Source organism: Xenopus laevis, chromosome 7S (assembly GCF_017654675.1).
Source record: "Xenopus laevis strain J_2021 chromosome 7S, Xenopus_laevis_v10.1, whole genome shotgun sequence".
Taxonomy (NCBI): domain Eukaryota; kingdom Metazoa; phylum Chordata; class Amphibia; order Anura; family Pipidae; genus Xenopus; species Xenopus laevis.
The window spans coordinates 27,689,270-27,709,594 of record NC_054384.1 but is presented as its reverse complement, the minus strand read 5'-3'; the positions used below and the strand labels follow the sequence as shown (position 1 = coordinate 27,709,594).

Genomic DNA, 20,325 nt, shown 5'->3' with positions numbered 1-20,325 from the left:
ATAGGCACTCAGTTTGAAATTTAAGAGGCCTTGATCCAACTCCAATTCCTGAGCCTCCAGAAGAAGTTACAAAAATAGGACTATTAGGCAACCTCAGAGGGAAGAGTTATACAATTGAAATGCCTATAGTAATATTATGAAGTGCCATTATTTATTAAGGATAATAGAAGGTTATGGAAGAAACTCATGACAGTACATTCTTCAGATTTATTCTGACACCAGCGTGTCCATCAGAGATAAGACATGCAATAGATAAAGCAAAGACAGGAACAGCACTGACTGTCTAAGGTCAGATAGGTGCAAAAGACAACTGTAAAGAGTGAAATTCTCCAATAAAAGTTCCTAAAACTCACCAGTCACACAATTTTTTGCTGCTGAACGAATTACTCCCAAAAGGATTGGATGTACAGCTGTGGGATCTAAGCTTTTTTGGGACCTGGGGTTTTCCGTAATTTGAATCAAAGAAAGAAAGAAAAAATAAACATAAAATAAACCTAATATCTGTATGGATTTATGCAGCTCACGTACCATCCTGTACAAGGTACTGTTTTATAATTCATAAATAAATATGAATATACATAATACATAGGCTGGCCAGCCTATGAGTAAGTGTTTCAATAGGCATGAAATGTGTTAGGCTTTCTGTAAATCCTAAATATATTTTTTTATATTTATTCAGCACTCACAATTCACATTGCTTTGGCCAGGTGCTAACCATTGATACACATTCCAGACCAAGAAAGCACTCATGGCAACTGGATACCAATGTCCTTTAGTAACTTTTTATTCTCACATAGTAAATCAATGTGTTTCGATGATGTTCCTGAGGAAGATTCCCTTTGGACTGAAACGCGTCAATATACTATGTAAGGATTCAAAGTTACTAAAGGACATTGATTTTCCAGTTGACGTGAGTGCTATCTTGGTTTGGAATATTTTAAATTTATTTATGTCCTTTTTGATAAGTTCACAACAATTTTTTCATAAAAGTCTTTAAAATTCACCCTTTGACTGGGGAGGACAGTGACATCTTCTCCATTTCTATGTAGTTATTGCGGCTATTATATTATTGCTTAATACAGCCTAGACTTTATTTTGAGCTGTCTTACATGGACATTTCACCTTTACAGCTGTTTTATTAGTGCAGAATGTTGATGGGCGAATTTATTCGCCAGGCACGAATTGGCGGCGAATTCCTGCGATTCGCAGATGGCGAATAAATTTGCGAAACCGCCGTGAAAATACGCCGGCGCCGTTTTGAGAATTTTCCGTTTTCCATGGACGCTGGTGCAATTTTGCCAAAAATGGACGCCGGCGTCCAAAAAAATGGACCGTTTTGAGAATTTTCCGCCGTTTTACAAATTTCATGGGAAATTCGTGAATTTTTCTGGAAGCAAAACGCCCCAAATTCGCCCCATCACTAGTGCACAATACTTTTTTAAATTTTGAAATGTTTAAAATGGTCTTTCCATTATTTGGAATTTTCTGTATATTGGGTTTTTCAGATAAGAGATTCCATATCTAAAGTAGTTATTTTAGAGGTGTTGTAGCTAGTCTGATGCGAGTCTAATCTGATCTTTATTTACTTAATATACTGGCCTAGAGTCTAATCTGATCTTTATTATCTTAATATACTGGCCTTTTGTACTTAAATATATCTGTATATGATAGTTTCAAACTATAATGCGCTATATAATGTTTACAATCAGAATTCGCCTGGTTTAAGGATAACTGGCAAAATGGCCTTCAGTATTCCAGTTCTGCTGCTGAGCAACCAAAGCCCTATCACCTGACAAACCACAAGTGTCAACAATAAAATGTAGATCTTAACAGCAACTGTGTTAGCAGAGCAAATTGGCTGCTCAGAAGTGGTGATAATGCTCAGCGGTGAGAGCTCCTACAATAAAGCCTCAGAAAATCTCTCTGATTTGAAAAAGTATATTCTCAGAACGCACAGAAGAAAGGGAGTGTGGTTTGGTTTTCACCACCTCCAAAGGCAATTGATCCCACAGGTGGTGTTTTACATTTTACGCCTCCGATTTCACTTATCATTATTTTCTTGTCTTTGATATTTAATCCGCTCAGAGAAAAACAATGTAAGGCACTTCATTTTCTTCTTATGACTATCAATGATTTCTCTCCAGGAAGACCAGATAAGATAGACATGCAGAGTCATACTGACATCTTTATGTGAAGTCATGTTTGTCAGGAAGAGCCCAATGTTTCCCGTCCTCATCAGCAGTAAAATGCTAATAGTGCAATTACATCTTTATTTAATTCTGAAAGCAGATGGATGCTAATTATAAAGTTTTAATCAGTGCAGAAATGGTGGCAAAGGCGGGCTTGTATTTTTAAGCATAGATTTTAAAAATGAATACAGAAATGATAGTTATGATGACAGTGTCAATTGGTGGATGTGATGTAGCTCAATCATTATCTTTCTTTACCATGTATCTTTAGATTTAAAGGGATCCTGTCATCAGAAAACATGTTTTTTTCAAAACGTATCAGTTAATAGTGCTACTCCAGCAGAATTCTGCACTGAAGAGCAAACAGATTTTTTTTATATTCAATTTTGAAATCTGACATGGGGCTAGACATTTTGTCAATTTCCCAGCTGCCCCTGGTCATGTGACTTGTGCCTGTACTTTAGGAGAGAAATGCTTTATGGTAGGCTGCTGTTTTTCCTTCTCAATGTAACTGAATGTGTCTCAGTGAGACATGGGTTTTTACTATTGAGTGTTGTTCTTAGATCTACCAGGCAGCTGTTATCTTGTGTTAGGGAGCTATCTGGTTACCTTCCCATTGTTCTTTTGTTTGGCTGCTGGGGGGGGGGGAGGGAGGGGGTGATATCACTACAACTTGCAGTACAGCAGTAAAGAGTGATTGAAGTTTATCAGAGCACAAGTCACATGACTTGGGGCAGCTGGGAAATTGATAATATGTCTAGCCCCATGTCAGATTTCAAAATTGAATATATACAAATCTGTTTGCTCTTGCATTTCTAAAAACGTCGAGCGTAAATATGAGCAAAATTCAAGGTCTCTCCCTGCTGTAAATTACAGGAAAACAACTACAAGACATTTTCACATTGGTATAGGGGTCATACGGTTATGGCAAGAATATAGCAGATACTTGTTGGAGATGCAATCAGCCGAAAGCCAACCTAAGCCACTTTCTTTGGCATTGTTCTAAAACATACCTCCCAACATTTTGGAAATAAAAAGAGGGACAAAAAAGTTGCCAAATTTTTTTGACCGTGCCCATTTTTGTGGCCACACCGCGTAATTACCATGTTCATTTTAAAAAATTTGGCAGGTTATGAAAGTTTGAACATGTTTCTGTGTTTTTTTTCAGTTATTACAGTTTTGCTAATGAAGGTGAATTGCCCTTAAAGCTGTGAGTCTAAAGGTCCCCCATAGACACAAAGATCTTTGGTTGGTGAACGATCGATTTTAGTGCAATCCAACCAATCCGTCAAATTATCGTGAGGTTAGTGGGAATCGAACGATCGTGCAGCTTACGATTTTTTGTCCGACATCTGTCAGGAAATTGATCGGCCAGGTTAAAAATATTTTATCGGTCCCAGTGCAATCTGTCTATGTTTGCAGGGCCAAGCAGGCAGCTTTCCTGGCAATATCGACTGAAATGGTCTTTTTAGTTGATGGATAAATCGTACATTTAAACGATCGTTTTGAGATAATTGTGGTCTCACAATAAACGAAGATCTTTTAAAAACTATGGACAGCTTAACTTTTCCCAAGGGACCTGTTATCTTATATTGTTACAATTACTTATTTGCTTATCTCAAATTTGTTACAAAAGTATTTTATCTGCTGCTGTGGCTGTTCTGGGCTCTCTGCCAAAAGCCAATTAAGTTAGAAACTTTGTTTCTTTTTCTGGCTGTTCAGTGCAGAGAAAAATGGGACTTTCCAGTACAAACGAGTCTACTGCGGATTGAGCTGGCAAAAGAGGGACTGTCCCTCTGAAAACGGGACAGTTGGGAGGTATGCTAAAATAAGACCTTATTGGCTTGAAATACAGCGATTATTGAAACAATTCGCGGATATAGATATAGAAGACTCAGCTGCCTTTTTTTCTCCTGCATAGAAATAAATTTATCCACAGCTCAATATAAAAAATCCCTGATATCCACCCTTATCGATGTAGCTAAGTCTCTTATACCAAAATATTGGAAGTCGCTTAATATTCCAACGATAAGAGAATGGTTGATTTCAAGAAATCTACCAGTTTGAAAAGTTTAAAAATAACAAAATGGAAAAAATTCAGCAAACACAGTTTTCACGAAAATAGTCTCATTGGCTCCTCTTTATAGATTCTAGAGAATATCAAGAATTAATCACCTGTAATTAGAATAAGGAAATCTCATATGGCATTGTAGTCATGTGTAATAGGAATTCGTAGGCATGCCAGTCCATGGTCCTCTCATATACCCCCTTCCCCTTTCTCCCCCCCCTTTTTTATTTTTGTTGCTTGATTGTTTGTTGTGTGTATGGTCATATTTATATGTCTTGCTATATGCGATATCATGCAAGAGAACTAACAATAAGTTATTGAAGTTTGTTTGTAAAAAAAGAAGAAAGGATTGTGGAAATGCTATGGAAATATCTTTATTTTGATGGTTTCCCTTTTTCTTTCTGTATCCCCATTCCCCATCTTTTCTTATGAAAAATTATAAATAAAAAATTTAAAAAATACCAGCACAATGAAGCCCTTCTGAAAATAATGGAATAGGCACTATAGCAATTCCCACATCCACCACAAGACCCCAGTATTTCAGCAGAAACGCCAATACGCCAAGTAATCACCGTATTATTGAACTCTATGGAATTCACAACTTGTAAAGAGTAACCATTTCCCATTGCAAGTGTTTTTTTTCCTCTAGAGAAAACAACTCCAACCTTGACAGTCTACTCTCCAAATTGAAATTTTCCATCCCTATAACCAGTTTAGTTGCACATCTCTGCACTCTCTCCAGCTCATTTATATCCTTCTTAAAGGGGTGGTTCACCATTCAGTGATCTTTTATAATGTTATAGAATGACCAATTCTAAGCAACTCTTTTCAATTGGTCTTCGTTATTTATTTATTTTTTTTTATAGTTTTTTCATTATTTGACTTCTTCTTCTGATTCTTTCCAGCTTTCAAATGGGCGTCGCTGAACCCTTTGAAAAAACAAAAACTCTGTAAGGCTACAAATGTATTTTTTATTGCTATTTTTAATTACTCATCTGTCTATTCAGACCCTCTCCTGTTCATATTCCAGTCTCTTATTCACATCAATAGTTGCTAAGGTAATTTGGACTATAGCAACCAGATTGCTGAAATAGCAGACTGGAGAGCTGCTGAATAAAAAGCTAAATAACTCAAAAACTACAAATAATAAAAAATGAAAACCAGAATGTTACTCTCTACATCATACTAAAAGTTAATTTAAAGGTGAAGCCCAAAAATGAATTGCATACTCAAGGTCAAATTTGCATTAATGACCAATTAATTCGAATTAAAATGCTCTATTTTGTGGTTCAGCCCATTGTCAAAGGGTAAGGTTTTGTGCAGTCTCTATACTTGTCATTACACATAGTGCAGTGCGTTAGTCAAAGGACGGTCCTCTATCAACAAGAAGATCCTATTACTTGTTAGTGTGGGTGTCTATGCATGAAAGAGATGCCAATATATTATTTTTGCAATATGTTCAGCATATGTGTATTTCTTCTCTCTGTTTTTCCTGTTTAGACAGGTTTTATATCTGGGTGCCTCCTACTGAAAGAAGAGAAAGCACACGAGTCAGCCTCAAGCTTTCATTTTTTAAACTATTACCACTTAATAAGACTATCTTGATGACTTCATATAAGATACTTGTGGCATTTAGTAGCACCTCTGGTTGAAGAATTAGTCATTAATAGCAGTTTCTGCCACTTTTATTTATAGATCTTATTGGTTTTAGTTTGCAACAGCTAAAGATCCATAAAGCAATAAAACAGAATCAGTTAAATTGATGTCCTGTGCATATTAAATATTCATTTGTTTTGTACTGACCAACACAATAATTATAGTATTTCAGTAGCATGTATCAATTGATGAGTTCATGGATTACAGATGAGGCCCCCAATCAGGCTCAGAGATGTGGAAAGGTTGTTTATCCTGGGGCAGTGGCAGGTGGGGAGTTTGACTGGGGTGGTACACCTTTACTATGATATGAGTTTTAAACTGTTATTTCTGGAGTCTGAAAAGTGTTTTGGGAACTTAATTCATATTTTATTGATATGAGAAACAGGGGTTTGACCCATGGATCAATATATTTGGAGTAATAAAGAGGCAGCAGAGCAGATAGGCCTAGGGCAATGATGAATGCAAACCTGCCTATCCCAAAGCATCCATTGTTTTAAAAATGTGTTTGATAGGAATGAAAATATTCCGTGACAGCTTTTACAAATATACATCAGTTCCAATGAAATGTTTTATGAGGAGGGAAAGAGATTAATGGCTTGAACACCTTCATCTTTCTTGGCTGGACAGCTTAGGTTTGTTTTCACTCTGGGAACAAAATAAAGAATGACAATTTTATACTTCAGTTACTTTCCACTCCTGAGTCCAAAAAGGCTGATAACTTTTGACACAGCAAAGCATTATACAACCATCATATGCAAACTTATTTTAATTGGAGAAAATCAGTTATACTGTAGCTGACATTTATAAGTGCAGCATTGGGAATGGCCATGTTGCCCAAAAATTAGGTCGTCACAAACAACTTTTGTGTATATTAGCAACAAGCTAATCTGTCCCAATTTGCATCATCAAAACTTTGCAGAATGCTGAAAAATTTGTGAAATCCAATGATGTCAGTGGGTGTTTTTTCACTTTTTTTTCACGCAAAATGCATTGGACAATGGGTGTTTTTTTCAGGCAGAATTATCTGAAGTCAATTGGGGTGGGTTTTTTTTCACAGAAAATACATTATAGTCAATTTGTGTTTTTTCCTGGTGTTTTGCTTGAATGTTTTTTTTCTGCAGTGATATTTTGTTGTGGTTTTGTGGGAAAATGTGCAGATGGTGACACTTGGAATTTGGCTGTGAATCATTCCTGGTGTTTATATGTGCACCTTCCTAGCCCTGGAATTACTGTCTGCCTTTTATGGACTACTTTTGCATGTTGCACCCAACAGCACTCCAAATGGCAATCAAATGGCACTATTGATGCCCACTGACATTTCCACACAAATGGCATATTAACTTTGGTATAGTTTTGTGCCCATATTTTTGTTCATTTCATGCACATTGTAGAACTCATTTATTAAGCCAAAACAAATCTTGCTCATCACCTGCCTTCTTTGTGTCCAAGCCCAGAGATACAATGATAAGGCCTGACAGGGCTGCAGTTGAATTCACAGAAATACCTTAAGTAGCAGACACTTTTTTGCAGTAATTATAGATAGTTGCACATCCCCCAAAGTCTGCTTGCTTTATTATCTCAATGTCTCTCTGTGTATCTATCCCACATTTTTCCCTCCTGTGAGTAGTTGCAAATGTTATATATTAATCAATGCAGTAGCTAGAAATATTATATATTAATTATAAAGCCTTTGCTCTAGTGGGAAATAACAGAAGACATCATTTACATTTCTAATCAGGATTGGCCTGGTCAGTTCTTCATGCCTTGGGAATAAGGAATACATTTACATGCTTAAACAGACAGTTTTCTACATTACAATTGAATTATAATGGTACACACATATTTATTTTTGCTAGTCAGTCAATAATGATTTAAATTGTCCCCAAAATGGACTTTCTAGTTCTTCAACAAGTCCAATATGTGCTAACAATTTTAAAGAAGAAAGAAAGCTACCGAAGCAGTATATTGCCAATAGTTTAGTAACAATTGTGCCAGCTATAAGACTACAGTATATTTATTCTGCAGAATGCTTAACCATCCCGGAGTAAACAGCTCTAGAAGCTCTCTCTGTTTGTTTAGGATAGCAGCTTGGGTGTGACATCACTTCCTGCCTGAGTCTCTCACTGCTCCCTCATAGCTCTGGGCTCAGATTACAGCAGGGAGGAGGGAGAGAGAGAGAGAGAGAGAGAGAGAGAGAGGAGCAAACTGAGCATGCTCATGCCCTGCCCTGGAGGTTTAAGCTGAAAGAAGGAAGTCTGATAAAGCATCCCATGTGTACACACTAGAAAGACAGAAATGAAGTTTTTTTTTGACAGAGGACTCTGCACAGCATTACTTTGAGGATTTATGCCTTTCTGATAAAGCTTACTTAGTTTTAACATTTTCTTCTCCTTTAAAGCCTATTCAGCAAGCTCCTCCCACCCATAGTCCAACTTGAGAAGGACAATTACAAGTTCAAACATAAACATTGTTGATCCTGAGGTAAATAAATGGCTGATACTATACCATCACAAGGACCAGTAAAGCGTTGCTTAATGTTTAGCATTACCACCAGTTGCAAGGCTTCAGTGGCTCTTTTGTTGTAATAACCAGCCAGTCATTAAGTGACAGCTGAAATAATGTTCTTGACATCTAGTGGGATTAATACAGCAATGTAATTCAGGCTTTGCGATCATGTCGCTTATTATTTGAAGGCAAGATGACATCTTTGAAAAATGTAGGGGGTGCAGGAAGGTCCCCGGTTATAAATTCAATCTTGGTTTATAAGCCAGTCAGTGCAGCCAGTTCAGAGCAATAGCTTTCTTTGCTTTAAAACTTTATTTTTATGTACAAATAATGTGCACACCTGTCTAATATAATTCAGATCAGACTAAATACATATACAAATCATGTTGCTTATTCTTGGAAACAAAAATGCAGGTTTTGAAGGCACACTTTGACATTAGCCCAAGGCAGCCTTGGAAAGCCGATAGCTAGCTAATTGGGCAATCAGTGTGTCACACATCCCTAGGGGTTAATGAGCACTGAGATGTTAAAGAGCTAAATAAGCAAGAGGAATAAGAGCCTCTGACTACAATGGAAGCACTGAATCTTGTATGGACTCTGTTACATTGACTTCTACTGGATAGTAGAGATGAGCAAATCTGTCCTGTTTCGCTGTAACAATGGAAACATTTCTGTGCAGAATGCATTATAAATCTACTATGAGTGTGTGCCACCATGGTTTTATGTGTAAGATATTTTGCCAGACTAATTTAATAGCCTTTTGTGAGGAGGTGAGCGGGAACCTCAACTCTGGATGGCAGTGGATGTTATCTTCTTAAACTTTGCTAAAGCTTCTGATACAGTACTACACAGAAAGATAATGGTTAACTTAAGGAATATTGGGCTGGAACATAGTATTTGTACCCGGATAAAGAACTGGCTGAAGTATAGATTACTAAGCGGTAAATGGAATATTTTCTAATTGGACCAGTGCTGTTAATGGAGTACCGCAGGGCTCTGTACTAGATTTTTTGCTTTTCAACTTGTTTATTAATGACCTGGAGGTGGGCATTGAAAGTACTGTTTCTATTTTTTCTGATGATACTGAATTGTGCAGAACTATAGGTTCCGTGCAGGATGCTTCAAAGAACGAGGTTTGCTGTATTCCTCAAATAACAAGTATTTTGAGGAAGGGGAATAACAGAAGATTTATATAGTGTAGTATATTAAACACTTAAGGTTTAATATACTACTACTACTACTTAAGGTTCTCACCTTAAGTGTTTAAAAATCTATATATACAATCCGTGTCTAGAATTTTTACCTCTTCCGTGACCCCAATAAAGGTCGCTCAGGAAGAAGGCATTTAGGTGAAACTTGTAAGCGGGACTACGTGTGTTCGGTACAGAAGTGACCCTTATATTGTGCATGGAACTCTGAGGGACGCCGAGGAGCCTTGGTGTTATCTGGGACGCACATAGAAATTTTCAATGCGGCTACAAAGAAACTGTTTGTGAGTATAATTTTGAATTTTTATTAAATTGTTTTAAGCCATTCTGCACATACTGTTTTTATCTCTCTGTATGAATAACGGACAAGGAACCTGGAGCACAGAATAGAATATCCCCAATTCTGCCTTTCTTGACTCACGTCTGGTGAGTGTATCGTGCCACTGGAGGCACTAGGATCACAGTGGTTATATCTTTTGATTTCTGTTTCCTAAAAAATAATCCTTGCATCTACCCCTAAATTACGTGTGAATGTCATAATTTATTGGGGTCACGGAAGAGTTAAAAATTCTATACACGGATTGTATATATATATAGATTTTAATCGCACACCCAAGGGCAAAAAGCAACACTGGTGTTTGTGAATTCTCTTTGAACACAGTCCACGGAAGGTGATCCATATGCACAAAGTGTCACGTGAAAGGTGTTATATAATAAGGCACAAATGTTGTGAATATCACTAAGGGTGAGAACCTTAAGTGTTTAATATACTACACTATATAAATCTGTTATTCCCCTTCCTCAAAATACTTGTTATTTGAGGAATACAGCAAACGTCGTTCTTTGAAGATAATTACAAATAGGCAGAGGAGAGCCTAAAGATTTGCTGGACTTTTTTGGGCGAAACCATAATTTCCTTGGACTCGCATTGACTTTGGACTTTTAATTCCATGCAGGATGCGCCACTTGTGTGATTGACTAAATTGGGCAGCAAACTGGAAAATGAGGTTCAATGTTGATAAATGCAAAGTTATGCAATTTGGCAAAAAAAAAATATAAATGGCAGTATGTTGGGGGTTTCCTTAATTTGGGTATTTTTGACTATGAATTGTCTAATTCTGGGCAGTGCCATTCTGTGGCTACTAAAGTAAATAAAATTCTGTCTTGTATAAAAAAAGGGCATAAACTCAAGGGGTAAAAACATAATTTTGCCTGGTAAGGCCTCTTCTGGAGTATGCAGTGCAGTGTGCTCCAGTCCTTAAGAAGGATATTAATGAGCTGGAGAGAGTGCATAGACGGGCAATTAAACTGGCTAAAGGGATGGAAGACTTAAATTATGAGGCTAAACCCTCAAGTTTGGGGTTATTCGGGAAAAAAGACTTGCAATGGGGCATGATTACTTTTTAGAAGTATATTAGAGGACATTATAGACAGATAGTGGGTGATTTGTTTTTTCCATAAAATGGATCACCGCACCAGAGGCTCTTGAGACTAGAAGAAAATAACTTGTAGGTGGTTCTTTACAGTGAGGACAGTGAGGTTGTGGAATGCATTTCCGGATGATGCTGTGATGGCTGATTCTATTCCTTTATGCCTTTGAGAGGACTTGGATGATTTGTTGGACAAGCATTATTATTAGCATTATTATAGTGATACTAAAACCTACAATTAATATAGATATTGGCATATGAACATATGAACAGCACTTATGAACAGGATTAGACATTAATCCAAAAGCGACCACTAAAAGACATTGGAAATTTTTAAAAAAAATTTTATGTAGATTTTTACCTTTTATCTTATCTAATTATCCAGGAATGGATGTTGAAGATCACATGGGTGTGAGGGGTGTGTTTAAAAGGTTCACTGTGTACCTGTATTTTTACACTTGAGAAAGAGCAACACTTGCCCGAAACATGTCGTGTAAAGCAGTTAATCTGCGTTTGAGTGCTCTCCTCTCTTTCAGTTAAAAGTAGATATTGGCATGTATAGTTTACGTGAGTGAATAGATAGTCAGTGTGAGTGTGTTTGTATGCATCAGTGCTGGAGACTTTGGATTTTTTCCTCTGTAATTTTTTACACGCAGAACACATTGGAGTCTATGGGTGTTTTTTCACTGTGGCTTTCGCTACTTCTGTTCTTCACAGATAGAAAATACATTACCAGCAACTGCCAATAATCTTCTGACCAACAAAGTGGGAACAGAAATAATATTCTGAAGCATTTATGTCACAAGGGTGGGAAAACACATATCTAGCTCCAACAAACACCTATATACTCCATCTTAAGGGGAGCTGCTGCAGGGAAACCAATTTTGTTCAGAAAGTGAATATGAACAATATATTTAAGGCTGGGGGGTGATAGGGATCCATTAAGCTCTATTAGTATGCAATAACCTCAAAGGTAATAAGATTATTATGAAACACTGGGGAATTATAAAAGAGATGAGGATTTAGCACCCCTGTATTAATAAAAAAAACCCTAGATGAAAAATATTAGAGAAATTGCGGTGCCCCCTAGGTTAGGGAACAAAGTAGAGATAGTAGGAAAAGTTTCAGTATCTGGGATGTTGAAATGAATCTGGTGTATTAACTGCAAATACACAGAGGATTGCTGGGAGACAATCACCAGATTATATCAGCAGTACAGTATGTTCAGAATCATAGCAGCAGCTTTGAGGGAAGTGTGTTTGCAGGACAGATAAAGGAGATAGAAAAGTCAAAGGGGAGGGGGGTGATATTCAAAATAAATGAATTTGAATAGAAGAGGAGCTTATTTGTCATTTATATTGTGTGTGTGTGTATAGGAGTGCTTATACAGTTATAAGTTGGTGTTGGGTTTTTTAGGGTTCTTCAGAAGTTTATCAGATCTTCTGCAAAATCAGAGATGCTTCTAATAAATGTGCTTAGCCAAGCTTTCCAGATTGCATTTCATTTAAAAGCAATCAATTTGTAATCAGCGAAGCCCCGTTAAGCGCATTATGAGACATGTCCCTGATTCAGAGGATCTGGTAACTTAAGTCGGTTAAGTAATGTTTGAACAGAATCAAATACCACATAAGTCATCTAAAATTGAAGGTAATTTCTGTAAATTGATTATTGCTGTACAGTGGAAGTTATTTTCATTTGGTGTTATGTCCGGTTGCATGACAATTGTAAAATATTTGCACCTGAAACCCAACCATCATCTGGTTTATCAAGCTAAAACTGGTGAAATAATGCAAACATTTAGAGATTCTTCCTGTTCGTATCACCTATTGTTAGTTAAAAATCTGCAAAGTGAGTTTAGCAATATCTAATGGAAAGGTATTTGTGGGTTCATTTGTCACATGTTTTATCAGCTTTTATTTATTAGATCCTTTAAAGTCTATAGGGGCAGATTTGTCAGTTTTAATTGTATGTCAAATTTGAATTTCCAAAAGCTAAAATTTTTATGTTTATGAAGTGCAAAAATCTATAGATAGAGCATCTTACAGCTGTCAAGTTAATGTAGAAATCAAAGGGAGTGGTATTTTCAAATTTAAAGCCATTTTTAATTACGTTTTTGAATTAAATTTGAATGTGGCCGATAGGGATGAAATTTTTTTTTTTTTTTATAAATTTCAAAAAATGTATGTAAATCTACCCTAGAATTTCACCATGTGTTTTTTTCCTGCTGCATTGACACCACTGCATTTGGCACAACTTGAAATGCCCATTGACTCCAATGCCCTTGGTGCAAGAAAAAATGTGATGAAATAATGCCCATTGACACCAATTCATTTGTCGACACAGGGTAATTAATTCATCGCTAGTGATGGGCGAATTTGTCCAGTTTTGCTTCGCCACGAATTTGCAAAAAGTTTGCAACAGCGATTTTGACGCTGGAGTCAAAATGGGCGCCGGTTTCAAAGTTGACGCCGGCGCCCATTAAAGTCAATGAGCGTCCGTTAATTGTCGCTGGCGTCAAAATGGAATTTTCACCATCGAATTTCCACGGCAAATTCACCAGCAGTAAAATACGCAAATGCGCAGCATATTCACGCCTGTCGAATAAATTCGCCTATCACTATACATCACTAAATATTAATAGATTCATATTGCTCTTTATCCACATATTCATCATGACAAAGTATCAAGTAAAAATGTATTACTTTACTAATCTCTTTTACATGTTTTTGTATTTACCCATTTTATACACTTTGCTTTATAACTTTATTTAATCTGGGCCCAAAGTAAAATTATATATTTTACAATAATATATTTTAGCTTTATGTTGTTGAAGGATGTTGTGCATCTCTCTCATTATTGATAGTATTGATATTATAAATACTGTAACTATATTTTCAGATTTGCTTTATTCCTTCTCCAGTCTAAGAAGTTATTGCAATGAAATGTTGCTCCCATATCAACCAGATGTTAGGTTTCAAGCAGCATTGGACTGAGGAGGGTCACTGCCCATCTGGGGTGCCCAACAGGGGCCCCTACACCTCACTCCTGGGGCCCCAGTCCCCCCACCATCACCTCCACGGCTGCAAACAACCTCCACTGCTCCCAACTTGGAGGTCCGGGAGCGTAGCAGCTGTGGAAAGAAGGTCTGGCCCAGTCTGACCCTGGTTTCAAGCTTTCAGCTAACTAGTAAATGTGACCTGCTGTTGGGTTGCTATAGGTTTACAATACTTGCCCACACTTTGCACCTGTTATTATATTATCCACTTTAATTTGAATCTCAAATGTGCTTCATGCATTCATATGTTCACATGCAGTCATCACCTTACACATTTTGTCCATTTTTTCCAACAGCTTTGCGAAGCAGCTACACTTGCAACATCTGCAGCATGGTCTTAAACTCAGTGGAACAGTATCATGCCCATCTGAAAGGTGCACGGCATCAGAACAAGTAAGAGGAACATTTTGCCGCTTATATTCCCTATATGTATTTTGTTTTTAAATGTACAACATAATAACAATGAAATGTGCATGGGTCTACTTATTAAGCAATTTGCATTTTAATGAGGTCTGTTTAATTTGGATGTAATGGAGATAATCAATTATATGTCCCTGCCATTGAAATGCGTAGGAAGCTAGAATAGCTATAGATTTACTAAACAAACTGCCACATTTTCATGAGTTAACTTGTTATTCTCCACGATGTGTGCGATTTGTAAAAACAATAAATAGACTCATGCTCATGCACACATTCTTACACACAATCTCTTGAATCTACTACAAGTAGGGTTGCCACCTTCCGGCTGCTTGGAGTTCAGACAGGGGGCCAGCCAGAAAGGTCAGGGGTAGGGATAAAGACATCAGGGCCAGAACTTCGATGGCCGATCACTAATCAATCAAGAGTCCTGTCCAGATTTCCTGGAAATCCAGGCAAGCAGCTTTGACCTGGACATCCATTCTGAAAACCAGGTCAAAAACCAGACAGGTGGCAACCCTATCTAGAAGTCTGCTGAGAAGTTTTTACAACCAGGCCCCTTATAAAGTTTTATAAACTTTTGATGACTCAGGGATAAGAGATTCTGTTCACCCAAAGATAATAGTATCATACTTGTGGTCTTTAGTGATGTGTGGCCTGACCCTTATACAAATGTTTATTCAGTATTGTCAGTATTGTCATTGGCTGGCATAACTACTCTCTCTGTTGTGTACTTTTACTCAAAAATTTCAACTGCTGATTAAAATAAATAATTTATTTTTAAAACCAGCGGAGTGATTCATAAAGAAATCCTCAGGTGAAATGACACTTTAAGCAAAATTAGCCACTACTGATGTCCCTTACAGTTCCCTCTAACAGTAGTTTCTTGAGTGTTAAGACTATGTTGACTTATTGTAAAAACTATGTGGATACGTAGTTTCCATTTGATTGGTGCACCTTTAATCCTCCATTTTCCCAGCGAGCACAGACTTTCATTCCCTTCTTCCTATGTTGACTTATCAATTGCCTCTAATTTGACCTTGTATTTGGTGAACAACGATCACTTCAACTCCCTGGATTTAGTTCTATATTTTCATTAAAATGCAAGGAGACAGTGCCAAGGAAACACCATTAGTTAATTGTAAAGACTTGTAACCAGAACTTTAGATTTCGTCAATAAACAACAAAAAGTGTGTGAAGTGTGTTACAAGGTTCTGTTTACAGTTCTTTCCCCAAATGTGCTGCAAATAACCAGAGAGTGAACAGTTAATTGCAAATAATTCAAGATTTCAGAAATGAGTTTCTGTATAGGACCAATGCAACTTAATTAGGAATGTGTTCATATGGAATTGGACATTGTTATATCTCCATTTGATTTAGCTTTTAATAATAGAGAGAAATTCGTTTAATCAGAGCAGTTTTTTGTAAAATATAATCTGGTTTTCATTCGTGTTCTTTATACTAATAGTTCACATTATTTTCTTAACTCTGGTTCAAAGGGGCCCTTTTTGTTTCAGGACGAACAAACTAACAGATTAGGAAGTAATTTCATTTGCACTAATTCTGTTAAAAACGGGCAAATCTTCACCTAAATCAAGTCATTATGTATAAGTTTATATATATATTTGTGTCTCTTTGGTTAAAAAAAAAAGTGTGTAGTTTGCAAAAACACTGCAATTTATTTAACCTAATCCTTCTTCTACCAAAAAGGAATGTAACCTTTATTCAACCTTGGGTTAAAAGACAGTGGCCCATCAGGATAGTAATACTAATTTAGATATTGGCTTATACTGAGTGCAGTAATATGAACTGTGGCCAAAAGTGAAAAAATCCCAATAATCGATCATAAAAAATGTCAACGCTAAATATAGCAAATACCAATGTTTAAAAAAGCAACTAGTGGTAGATCTTAAAGACTGGTAAGTGATCTTGCATACACAGTCAATGACCCAATTAAATGAGGTGTGAGTTAGATGAATGGTGGACAATTGCCATATTATCAGATAAAAAGCAAATAACTCAACAGTGTGATATTGTTTGTATTAATCTTAGAATTTTCAGCAAATAACTCACATTACATTTAATCATTCAGAAATTGCCCTTTATATCACTGGCATCTGCAACAGAATTTATGTTTCTCCAACAGTTTTTCCATCTTTTGAAGGACACACCAGCATCTCTCTCCCATTGAGTGCTAGGTGGCAGGGGCCACTGTTGTGGGGTATAGAGAAGGGGCAGTGGAGGCTTATGAGGGAGACAGGTTTGTGACAATCAAGAGGGGAAATAGGGGACAGAAGAGTAGGGGGGCTGGTCCACAACTTGTGCAAAGCAACAGATTTGCCATTTTGGCTGAAGATGCTATGGAGGACAGCTCTGAACTGGCTTGTATGGAGCAGGCTGACTCTCAGAGCATCCTGGGTGGCAGTGTCTCTAGTACGGGTGGTGGGGGGAGTGCAAGGAAGGAAAGGCAGGTTTGAGTTATGGATCAATCAGTATAAAGGTAGATAGGGTAATCTGTCAAAAGGACCCTACATGTCAAACAGTGTGCTGCTTGTCTGGTGCTAGTGTTTGGCATGTGGTGGAACGTGTGGACAGATTATTGGGAGGAGTTAGGCCAGACCCAGAGGCTGTGGTACACATAGGTACCAGTGACAAAGTTAGAGTGGGTGGGGAAGTCTTTAAATGATTTTTAAAAAAATTTGAAAAGTTGAGGGTGAGGACTTTCAAGGTAATTTTCAGAGATTTTACCTGTGCAATGAACAACGTTGTTGTAAATGTTTTAAAACAGCAATACTGAAGGCAAAGAAAAAATGAGAGGTGCATTGCAGCAGAGGCTAAATCTTAACCCAAAAAAATTCAAAATATATTAATAGTAAAAAGATGCAGGTTGAGAGTGTGGCTCCTTTAAATAATGGTACCAGTATAGTTGTAACAGATATTGAAAAGGCAAATGTGTTAAATCAGTTCTTTTATTCAGTATTTACTATAGAAGAGTTAGCATTCCCAGACCCACCTCATAGCTGCACTGTTGGCTCACCGCAAAGATGCTGGACAGTGTGGGGGGGGGGCAGTAGATGAGATCTATTTGGATTTTGCCAAAGCCTTTGATACAGTGCCCCACAATCAACTACTTTCTAAACTAACGGTTGTTGGGCTTAATCAGTACATTTGCAAGTGGATAGGAAACTGGCTACAGGATCAGGTACAGAGGGTGGTTGTTAATGGAAAATTTCTACTTGGAGTAAGATTCTTAGTGGGGTTCCTCAGGACTCGTATTAGGTCCACTTTTATTTAACTTGTTCATTAATGACTTAGGAGAGGGTATTGTAATTAGTGTATCAGTGTTTGCAGATGACACATAGCTATCCAATTAATTTCATCCTGGATGTGGCATCACAACAGGGTCTTGACAAACTGGCAATCTGGGCAGCTAAGTGGCAAATGAGATTCAATGTTGATAAATGTAAAGTAGTGCACTAGGCAAATCCCTTATGGAAATGGACATTGTAGTCCTTGTAGATGATAAACTTGGCTGTAGCAAGCAATGTCAGTCAGCAGTATCAAGGGCAAATAAGGTCTTGAGCTGCATAAAAAAGTCCATAGGTTTGCAGGAGGAGGGGGTTATTTTGGTCTCCAGCTATCAAAACGGGACATTAGTGAATTGGAGAGGGTGCAGAGAAGGGCAACTAAACTGAAAAAAAAATTTGGAAAGGAAAGGCTGATCAAGTTGGGGTTGTTTATGCTGAAGAAGTGTCGCTTAAGGGGTGATATAACTATGTATATAACTATGTATAAATATATAAGGGGATCATATAATAATCTCTCTAATGCTTTATTTAACAGTAGGTCCTTCCAGCTGAACCAAGGGCACCCATTCCGATTTGGAGCTGTGAAGTTGTGGAATTCTCTCCCTGAATCAGTGGTACAGGCTGATACATTAGATAGCTGTAAGAAGGGGTTGGATGGCTTTTTAAACAAGTAAGGGAATACAGGGTTATGGGAGATAGCTTATAGTACAAGCTGACCAGGAACTAGTCCCATTGCCTTATTTGAGTCAGGAAGTATTTTTTCCCCCTCTGAGGCAAATTGGAGAGGCTTCAAATAGGGTTTTTTCCTTCCTCTGGATCAACTCGCAGTTAGGTAGATTTTAGACTTAAAAGGTTGAACTTGATGGATATGTGCCTTTTTTCAACCTAACTTACAATGTTACTATGTAAATAGAAATAAATAAATACAATAAATAATATACTTTAATAACACATTTATCAGTGTTTGGGCAAATACAATTAACTGACTTGATTTTCAGATGTGTTTTTATTAAGAGAAGACAACACTAAAGTACAAAGGAGTAGGATATATTTTGACATCTACAGTATATTGTGCCGTACTGCAGTTGCAGTTCCTCTTAGTGTATGGTAATGAAGCCGTAACATTGTGTTTAAAGCTCCATGATTGATGCCTTTGCCAATAGCACAGGCACTTCAGGGGCAAACATCATGGGTGATTTATGTTGGCAAAGCAGTATTTAAGATTTGTTATATAATTCCCCCCTTATAATTCTATCAGCTTGTATTTACTGTAGCTTTGTACAAATGTACAAGAAACAAATACAGAACTGGATTTAAGCATCTGAACACGTCCTGTATGTCACTGGGTTCTCGTACACTTAGATTAGTAAATATCATATATATAGATAGGTATACAGTAGATATACAGTAAGGGGCAGATTTATCAAGGGTCGACTTTCAAAGTGGAAAATACTTCGACCATTGAATAGAATCCTCCGATATTCGAATTTGAAGTTGGAGGATTTTATTCATTGTACGATCGTATTCCGATCGTAGTGCGATCATACTCCAATCATACTTCCAATTGTACGATTCAAACGATTTTCCTTCAATACCCAAAAGCTTAGAAATATGCTAAGTTTAAGTTGGCGAAGTATTGAAGTCAAAGTTTTTTTAAAGAGACAGTACTTCGACTATCGAATGGTCGAATATTCAAAGGATTTTTACTTTGAAACTAAGTCGAGGTAAATTCGAAGTTGTAGTATCCTATTCGATGGTCGAAGTATCCAAAAAATGACTTCGAAATTCGAACTTTTTGTAGTTCGAAAATTCACTCGAACCTTAGTTAATCTGCCCCTAAATATAAATATTGGTATGGGATCAGTTATCTGAAAACCTGATAGCTCCGAATTATGGAAAGGCCATATTCCATAGGTTCTGTTTTCATTAAATAATTAAGATTCTGAAATGATTTTTTTTCTCTGTAATAATAATAATACAGTGATTTGTTTTTGCAATATATATATATATATATATATATATATATATATATATATATATATATATATATATATATATACAGTGTATATATATTTTTACATTTATTTAAAGGAGTTGTAAAAGAAAAATATTCAATTTTTTCTGCATAGTGAAAGAAAAGGTCATTCTACGTATGTTTCAAATATACGTTAATTAAATAATTGCAGTGATTTTAAGGTTATTTGTAAATAAAATTGCTATTAAACCTGGCTTTTATTTAAAATTTGGATTGTTTGGATAAATGGAGTCTATGGGAGATGACCTTTCCGTAATTCGGAGCCTTGCGGATAGCGGGTTTCCGGATAATGGCTCCCATACCTTTAGCAGGAAGCACTTAACAATTATGGCCACCAAATACACACTTAATTTTGTTATGTTTGTAAATGTTCAGGCAATGTATGAAATTAAATCAATTACTAGTCAATTATCTATATATATATGTATATGGTCACATTGATCTTTACTGCAGT

General features: G+C 36.8%; 1 protein-coding gene across 4 annotated transcripts in view; it reads left to right on the top strand.

The window, feature by feature from the left end:
• LOC108697472 (zinc finger matrin-type protein 4) overlaps positions 1-20,325 on the top strand; it is a 277,352-nt gene that overhangs the window by 207,756 nt on the left and 49,271 nt on the right. For all 4 annotated transcript variants that reach the window (XM_018227533.2, XM_041571042.1, XM_041571041.1 and 1 more), the window contains exon 6: positions 14,408-14,504. In XM_018227533.2, coding sequence (XP_018083022.1) covers positions 14,408-14,504 — 97 coding nt within the window. The remainder of the gene's footprint in view (positions 1-14,407; positions 14,505-20,325) is intronic.